The 8,938-nt window shown below is 54.4% G+C and overlaps 1 protein-coding gene across 2 annotated transcripts; it reads right to left on the bottom strand.

Moving 5' to 3' along the window:
* Positions 1–1,751: 1,751 nt before the first annotated feature.
* On the bottom strand, positions 1,752–8,705 carry BMP4 (bone morphogenetic protein 4). 2 transcript variants are annotated; one of them, XM_068964072.1, is made up of 4 exons: positions 8,644–8,705; positions 5,191–5,315; positions 3,758–4,084; positions 1,752–2,795 (listed from the first exon to the last, which is right to left on the bottom strand). In XM_068964072.1, the coding sequence occupies exons 1-4, from the start codon at positions 8,703–8,705 to the stop codon at positions 1,939–1,941; spliced, it is 1,371 nt and encodes a 456-aa protein (XP_068820173.1). In that variant the 3' UTR covers positions 1,752–1,938. The 2 variants fall into 2 exon arrangements, with proteins under 2 accessions (XP_068820173.1, XP_068820174.1); XM_068964073.1 differs by lacking the exon at positions 8,644–8,705 and adding an exon at positions 8,434–8,518 and having other exon boundaries at positions 3,758–4,137.
* Between the last annotated feature and the right edge of the window lie 233 nt (positions 8,706–8,938).

Genomic DNA, 8,938 nt, shown 5'->3' with positions numbered 1-8,938 from the left:
ACGTTTCAGAAAGTTGCTGGAAAACGGGCAAAACAAGACGGGCTGCCTGAGGGGAACCCGTAATGGGCTTCCCCTAAATGATTTATTCGACCTCCTTACCATTAATCAAAGGGGCAGCGACCTGGGGGGCTGGGGGAGGGGGGAAGTAACCCTCTTCGCAGGGAGTTTTGGAGGAACTGTGGAGTCTTGCTGCCTTTGCCTGGGGCTCTGATCTCCTCTCTCCACCTGCGCTCTCCAGGGAGCTGGGGCTTTGGCAACCGCTCCACTTCTATTTTTATTGGTTTCCACTAAGCTGCTCCTTTCGGAGGATTGTAGGACTTCAGTAATTAAAAACAAAACTGAGTCCTGCTTCACCCACCCCACCCCCAAGAGCACATGGAAGAGTGTGTGTACAGGAATGGGGGGGGGGGCACACAGCACCACCACTGCCACTCACACCTACATCCTAGGACAAAGAATGCACTCCTAACAGCCTACCCCACACACTACACCCAGACATACTGCTTTTGCCCCAAACCCATCCAAGCCCATGCACACACACACACAACATGAGCCCAGACAAATTAAAATCCCAAGGCATAATGTAGTTGCTGGTGGAGAGTAAGAAAATGCAAATGTCCTCTGGTTCTGAGCCCCTATATCCCTGTCCTTCAAGAAAGCCACTTCTGTGCTTCACTGGCAGCCTTGAACTCAGGGACAGACTGCTCAAGCACATCAGCATTTTCCTTCTTTAGTCTGGCCCCAAACTGAGCTTTCTGCTTGAAGAAGCCCTGGCTCAGAACATCACATCCACCAGGTGTATCACTTACTGCCCAGCTTCAGGGAAGTGGGGAGGAGAGCAGAGATCAAGGGAGTTGGTATTTGACTCTATTCAGCGGGACAGTTTCATAATGCCCACTTGGAAATTCTGACCTTTCGGTATCTGACCCCATTGCCAGTCCTCACCTGGCTCAATCTCTTGGAATTTTGAATTCAATGGAAGCCTTCATCTGGGGAATAGGAGACAAGGCGGGAAAGTTCAGAGACACTGGAGAATTTTCCACCATGTGGTATATTAAAATAGCGGATCACCAGACCTTTTGAAAACAAGGCAGATTATTTGCCTTTTTGGATAAAATCCACTTCTCAAAAGACACACACACAAAAGCACCCAAAAACTTCCTGTTGAACATACACACATCGACACATGAAAATGTGAGTGTGCAAATTCATTTTGGTGTGAAAATATCAGTGCCTGTAGCAACTGGAGACACCCTGAGGTATCATAAAAGCAGAAGTGGGAACCATTTCCCTAGAGCTGAGACTCTTACCCATCACACTCTGCTGGGACACACCTCTAACAGGTGAACAAAAGCAGAGGATATACAAGGAGCCCAAAACTGAGCCTTTCATCTGGCCTGCTCCTTTCATCCCACTGTTTCTCCAAGGCATGTGCCATCCAGATGGGAGAGGATGCTGCCTCCTTGTCCTTAACATTAAACACAAGTGGAGAACAATTCACCCTGGCGATTCCCATCCTCCACCATCACTCTACTTCCTGCCTCCCAACGTAACCACCCACAGGTACCATCCTCCGACTCCTGCTGTACCCCAACCCCACCTTAACAGAAAAAAATCTCCAAAACAGACAGAGTATAGGAAAAGAGAAAGAATTGAAGATAAGAAGAACTTAGTTTACCTTTAAAATAATGACTCATTTTATTTTTTTCTTTTAATATGTAGTTATAAATATATTTTGTCAAAATATATGATCAATATGGTCAAAACATTTGCACGTAAAGTCATAAATAAGGTCAAGGTGAATGTTTAGATTTTTTTTCCTTTTTTTTTTTTTTTAAGATAAAAGTCCAGCTATAAGGAAGCAGTCTGTGTAGTGTGTGGGTGAGTAGTGGATGGGATGTGTGTGTGTGTGTGTCTGTCCCCAAGGAAGGCCTGATCTCAGCGGCACCCACATCCCTCCACTACCATCTCCTGATAATTTTTCAGAACCACCTTGTCATACTCATCCAGGTACAGCATGGAGATGGCACTGAGTTCGGTGGGAACACAACAGGCTTTGGGGATACTGGAATTGACAGAGTTGACCAGGGTCTGCACAATGGCGTGGTTGGTTGAGTTGAGGTGGTCGGCCAGTGGAAAGGGGCAGTCCCCGTGGCAGTAGAATGCCTGGTAGCCTGGTGGGGCCACAATCCAGTCATTCCAGCCCACATCACTGAAGTCCACGTAGAGCGAGTGGCGCCGGCAGTTCTTATTCTTCTTCCGGGCCCTCTGTGGGTGATGCTTGGGGCTACGCTTGGCCCTCCGGCGTCGGGTCAAGGCATGTCCCCGGCCATCATGGCCAAAGGTGACCAGGAGGGGCCGGAGCTGGGCCCAATCCCCACTCCCTTGAGGTAACGATCGGCTAATCCTGACATGCTGGCCCTGGTGGGTCCGTGTCTGATGGAGGTGGGTCACCTCAATGGCCAGCCCATAGTTGGGCTGCTTCTCCTGGGTCCAGCGAAGGACTGCAGGGCTCACATCAAAAGTTTCCCACCGTGTCACATTGTGGTGGACCAGTCTTGTGTCCAGTAGTCGTGTGATGAGGTGCCCAGGCACCACTTCTGCCGGGGGCTTCATAACCTCATAAATGTTTATACGATGAAAGCCCTGCTCCCAGTCAGGGCCCTGGTCCACTTGCTCCCGGAAGAGTCGAAGCTCGGCAGACGAGATCACCTCATTCTCTGGGATGCTGCTGAGGTTAAAGAGGAAACGAAAAGCAGAGTTTTCGCTGGTCCCTGGGATGTTCTCCAGATGTTCTAGGCACCATTGGGGAAGAAAAAAAATAAGAGAACAGAGAAAAAAAAGCACATGAGCTTTTTCAGAGACTGAAAAGTCAAGAAGTAGCTAAGAGTTGGGTGATGAGTAGAGAACTCTGTTTATAGAGTGGAAGCCTATTTGGGAGAAATAAGCATACCTTTAATTTGACAGAGCAGATAAATGAGGCAGTGAGCAGACGAGCCAAGCCTAGCTAGCATCCAGCAAGCACCAAAGACAGAGTCTCCCAACCTCCTTTACATGCCTAATAATTTCCATGTGTCAACTCCTTACTCCACCACCATCAGACTCCCCTTTTAAAGCCCTCTTGGCTTTGTGTACACAGTTTTCTTTACAAGTGGTTGTAAAGAAGAAGAGGGGTCAACAGAGCAGAGGCAGGAGGGAACATGCACACAGCCACCCTCTCCCTCTTCTTCCACTTTCGAGTATGTTACCAAACATTTCCCCAGCGATCTTGGAAACACAGAGCATGCCTTGTTGATCATGTTACAGAGAGGAAAATAAATTCCAACACAGTAATGATGCTGGTGGATTAATAACTCAGATTTACTTTGGAAAAGAAACATCCGCTAGGAAACATTCAGATCCGATTACAAGGCCCCTATTGAATAAACCTGACAAACACACAGCTGTAATATTAAATTCAGTAGGTGCTTTGGAAAAAAAAAAATAGGCAGAAAACCTGGCATAAAAGGCTTTGATATAGCAAAAGCACACCGCAGGGGCTAACCCACGTCTGAGTGGTGTCATTCCCTTCTCGCCGACCCCTCCCTTCCCTTCTGTCTCCAAAAAATAAATTCAGCCACAGCTCTGGAGACTCTTGAAGGTAAGCAGCTCTCTTTTCCCAGTCTCCTGGATTTGGGGTTCTGATGTAACCTGAACTCCTCGTCTTCCCACAGCTTCCACTGCCCCACCCCAGTCCAGATTCCAGGTAGGGACTGACCTTCGTGGTGGAAGCTCCTCACGGTGTTGGCCCGACTGGCGGGGCGCTCAGGATACTCCAGACGGATGCCCTGGATCTGCTCTTCCTCTTCCTCCTCCCCAGACTGAAGTCTGTAAAGATCCCGCATGTAATCCGGGATGACTGCGCTCTTGCTAGGCTGCGGGCGGCGGCGCAGCCCGAACATCTGCAGAAGTGTGGCCTCGAAGTCCCGAAGGAGCTCATGGCTCTGCCCTGAGCGGCGTCCTCCCGCGTGGCCCTGAATCTCGGCGACTTTTTTCTTCCCCGTCTCAGGTATCAAACTAGCATGGCTCGCGCCTCCTAGCAGGACTTGGCATAATAAAACGACCATCAGCATTCGGTTACCAGGAATCATGGTGTCTCTGGGGAGGGGAGGAGGTGGAAGGGTAAAGAATAAATAAACACCAATAACTAGAGAGAAATGGAGATGTCTCTGCATAGGCGTGGAGAGCTACAGCTAGAGGGTCTAGAAGTAACACAGGTCAGAAAGATCAAGTTTGTGTCTTCCCCCGACACACACCCCCCCCCACCACCACCAGCTGCAGCCATGCACGGCCTGAAAGTAGGAATTGCCCTGTAATTACTTGGTCTAACTTGTTTACAGTCAAATAACCCCAAATCAGATAGCCTCCATCCTGTTAATCTTTTTTTGTCCCAACTGCTATCTGAGCCATGATCTCAGCCTGGCTTCTTTAGGGATAGTTAACAGTGAGACGGTAAAGAAGGGTGGGGGGAGGGAGAGTTCAAATGCCAGCGCTCTCCTCTCCACTTCAGACCTTCAGGCTCTCTCTCCCTTCTCCTCCACCCCCCTTCTTCCTCCGCCCTTCCTAGCCCGACTTCCACAACTTCCAGCTGGTTCGGAGGAGGGAAAGCAGAGAAGCAGGAGCAGGGTGAAGGCACGGGGCGGCAGGATCTAGGAGCGTACCGAGTGGCCAGAAGGTTTATTTTACTGTGGCTGAGCAGTTTGAAATGCCCAGCAAAAAGCATCTGATCGCGCCCTCTCGCTCACTCCCAGGGAAGGGGGTGTGGGAGGGGATGATTCCAAGGGCGACCTCTGTGAGTTTTGACAAGCAGCTAGGAGCGAGCCACAGGGGCACTGGGTGCTCCCAGTCATGTGGGGAGGGGAGCGGTCAGCTCCCCTGACTGAGGACTTTTCATTTGTTCAGCCCCTTCTCGCTCCCCTTTCTTGCAACGCAGTGATCAGAGAGAGAGCCAGTGGGAGCAAGCGGCACTTTAACCAGAACCGGTAGGCTCCGAGCGCAGTGGTTGCCCGGCCTAGAAGAAAGCGACAGCGCTGCCAGAAAGAAGAGTGTGGACTCTGGAAGGAAGGTCCGACGGGAGGGACACAAGGCGAGCGCGGGCGGGGAGGGCAGAGTGAATTCCCGGGAGGAGGGAAGGAAGAGGTGTCTACTCACTGACAGAAAACAAGGCATATAATAACAGTCCATGATTCTTGACAGCCAATCTTGAACAAACTTGCTGGAAAGGCTCAGAGGAGCTGCTGCAGTGCGTTGCTCTGGATGGCACTACGGAATGGCTCCTAAAATGAATATTTGAATATAATGAGACTGGCGCAGACAGACTGTTTTTCTTCCAGCCCCTATGAGTCACGTGAGCGCAGAGGCCCCGCCCCACGCACGGAGGAGCCCGCCCTCCCCGAGGCGGGCGGTGAAAGGGCCCGCGCGCCCGCCCCCGCCCCCACGCCTCCCGCCCGCGGCCCCACCCCCTCCCGGAGAGGCCGGCCTCCCCGCCCGCAGCCCCAAACCTCCAGCGGCCCGGGAGGAGCTCGCCGGGGCAATCTGCTGAGCCCTCGGCGGGTGTCCGGGTGCGGCGCGTGGAGGACGTGGTCCTCGCCCCTACCTGTAGCCTTCGGGGCGTCGGGCTGGGCCCTCGTGCCAGCGGCCTGAAGCCAAGGGTCTGGGGAGTACGGTAGGGGCTGCGCCTTTCAGCGCGAGCCCGCCTCCGGTGGGGCCGAGATAGGGGGCCGCGGAGTTTCAGCCGCCGAAAGCCTCACCACCGAGGGTCATTTAAAAAGGAAAGCGCTGAGGGACACACAAACACACACGCCGCGCACACCCTACTTCCTCCCCAGGGTCTCGGAGAGGCCAAATACTGCTCCCAGTGACAGCTAGTTACCCCCTGGCGAACTCCTGAGAATGTCGAGAAAAACTGGACAGCCGCTTTAGCTTCCAGCCCAAAGCTGCGGACCCTGTCGCGCGGGACGGGAGGGGGAGATATTTAGGCGGTTATCGGTGTGGGAAGATGGTGAGAAAGCCGCCGCTAGGCTCCTTCTCCGGTTCCTTTACGGAGAAAAACTCCGCACTACGGCGATCCCCCGCCAAGCAAAGCAAATCCCCAAAGAAAGTTGTCGGCGGGCCATTCAAGGCACGGCGGCGGTCGCAGGGACGCAAGGCTCGCGACAGACTCGAAAAGAGGCGTCTCCTGAGAAAAGGCTCATCACATGTTTCAGGTCTCAAGGTCGCAGAGGTTTTACAACTCCCGACCCGCCGCAGAAAGGAAATCCCACCGCATTCCCAGGAGTCGTGAAAACCGTGAACAGCTTTCGGCCTGCGCTCGACCTCTGCGTCTGCGTCTCTCTCGCTCTCTCCCCAGCTCGTCTTTTTTAAACCACTACTCCTCCCCCGCCACTTCCTCCCCCACCCCCTTCCTCTTTTGCACCAGCTGCAGAGTCGCAGCAAATATTTCTTCAAGAATTTTACCAACCCACAGCTCAAGGAATTACTAGGGCTCTGATTCTAACCAAAGATGCTGCATGCGTGGGTCGCTCAGCACAGGGGCCTTAAAAGAAGAAGAAGAAAAAAAAAACTGACCTACCAACTGCGGCAACAGGGGCCTTTTCAAAATCCTGACCCACGCAATTCTGCGGCAGCCCTGCCCGCCCCGGTATCCCAAGTCCCACGATTCCCGCTGCAAAGCGGAGGGCACCGGCTGCCCTTTCCTGGGGCTGTTCCCAGATGCTGCTTCGGGTCGCTTCAGAGCTCAAGGACTCAAGTTGCCCACCTCACTCTCCCTCGCAAACTTGGGGGCACTTGGAGGAAGAGGAGGAAAGGATCAAGCGCTTAGCCCACTCTCCGGCCGCGGCTGCCCAGCGCCGCCAGACACCGCACTGGCCGAGTTGCGGAGGCCGCGGGCGCCCCTGCGCGACGGTCCACACCCGGCGAGAGTCGCGCTGCTTTTTGACCGGCTTTAGTTTTTCCCGCTCCCGAGCCACGGCTGGGGCTGACTGCGAAAGGGTTTGGAAGAGCAAAGAGTTTTGAGACGCCTAGACCCCTCAAAATGCCGTGGGAGGAGCTCCAGAAGTGGGAAAAGCAGACGAAGAAGGGCCGGTCCCCGCGTGCGAAGGGACAGTGGAAAGGGCGGAAGCCCCGCAGTCCCCAGACCATCCTCGGACCTTAAGAATCTTCCAGGGCGCCGCGCGAGAGCGCGCGGCGCTAAAACCCAGAAACCTGGGGAAGAGGGAGTTGTGTTTCATTTTCAGATTCAGAAGGATTCTTCTCTAATCACATTTTTCTCCCCCAATTTTCTTAATTAAGAGATAAAAGCCGAAAATCACTTTCGTCTCCAGAACTTTTTCTTGGGGGTCAGGGATGGATCTTGTGGCAATTGTCTTTTGCTTTCTTGCTCGAGTTTTCTGCTACTCCAAAGTTTGTTCAGAGCTGGCCTCAGTTTACCAACTCAATGTCTTTCGGGGTTTTAATGTCTCACAAAGACTTCAGCTCATAAAACGCAATGCTAACCATCCACCAATTGGTGCCCGGGAAGCGTCTAAGGCCGCTGGCCCAGCTCCTGCGGGCAGGGGTCTGCAGGGACCTGAAAACCCCAGGACCCTTTTCCGTCGGCTCTGGGCCGGGAGGGCCAGTGATAGCAGTGCGTCCGATGTGCATCTCGCCAGCGACTCTCCAAAGGACAGGACAATCCAGGAACCTGCGTCCCCAGAGCGGCTAGCATCCCGGCCATCGTCCCGACAGACCCTACACCACGAAATGATGGAAGAGCGACTCCCTGGATGCTCCAAGTCCACGAGAATAGCTCGTGGAGTAGGCGTGTTGGGCAACTGCGGTTCGCCTGCGCTCAGGGGCTTTCGCCGACTGGGGGCTGGCTGGGTTGGGTGACACTCCCCTAGACGCAGCCCTCCGGCGGCGGCACGTTCCAGAAACCGCTGAATTGCGCTTCCCACCACCGAACCAGCCCAGGTTAGGTGTTCTCTCTCCACCTCAACGCCCCTCAATCCCCTCACTTTCTCCGGACCTCAGAGCCACCACTCCCTTTTCTCTCCGACTCTTCCCGCCGGACAGTCGCAAATGCTAGTCCACGAGCGTCATGTTCCGCTTAAGACCCCCACAGTCTTTCCCAACGACCTCCAACGAAAGGCTTCTCTCCCCTTTTCTCCTGCCCTGAACCTACTAAACGCTGAAGTCGCCCGGGGCTACCGAACGGAGAAAGTGGTCTGGGCAGAGGCAATAGTGTATATGGAAGTGTCTTTCAGCACCAGCATCCCTACATCTAGTAACCTCTAGTACCACCGTTGGAGGGGAGGACATATTTTGCCTCGACCACAACCAGAATCCCCTACTTCTCCCCTCAAGGGTGCGCCTCAGCAGCCCCCTCCGCCCTTCGCCAGGTTTAGCCTTGCTCACCATAGGTCCCTGCAGTAGCGGGTTCGCCAGCAGCAGCTCCTGGGGACCTCTGAACAGCTGCAGTGAACCTGGGCGAGGGCCGAGGACTGGGGCGCAGCAGGCTCGAGACGGCGCGGACGGGAATCCCATCAGGGAGAGAGGCGAGATACTCAGCACTGATCAGCAGTGATGTCGCAGGCTCGGGTCCCTCGGCTCAGATGCCAAACTCACCTAGCTTCCGGGCCGAGCACCGCTCCCGTTCCCTCCCTCCTTCCTCCTCTGCCTTCTTGCATCTCCTTCCTCCTCTTTCCCTCTCTCTTTCTTTCTTTCCTTCCTCCTCCTCTTCCCCGGCAGCCCCTCCCTTCTTCCCTCCTCCCTCACTCGCCTCCCTTTCTGGGATGGGAGCCCCGCCCACATCCTCCCATCCAGCCGCCGGGCCTCGCCTCGCAGGCCCTGGTCCCGGAAACCCAGGCAGCGCCCAAGTCCGCCGCTGCCGCCGCCAGAGCTGGGACGCCGCTGTGTCCAG

This window comes from Capricornis sumatraensis, chromosome 2 (genome assembly GCF_032405125.1).
Source record: "Capricornis sumatraensis isolate serow.1 chromosome 2, serow.2, whole genome shotgun sequence".
Classification (NCBI taxonomy): Eukaryota; Metazoa; Chordata; class Mammalia; order Artiodactyla; family Bovidae; genus Capricornis; species Capricornis sumatraensis.
Note: the sequence above shows the minus strand (reverse complement) of the source record. Positions and strands in the feature narration are given on the sequence as shown.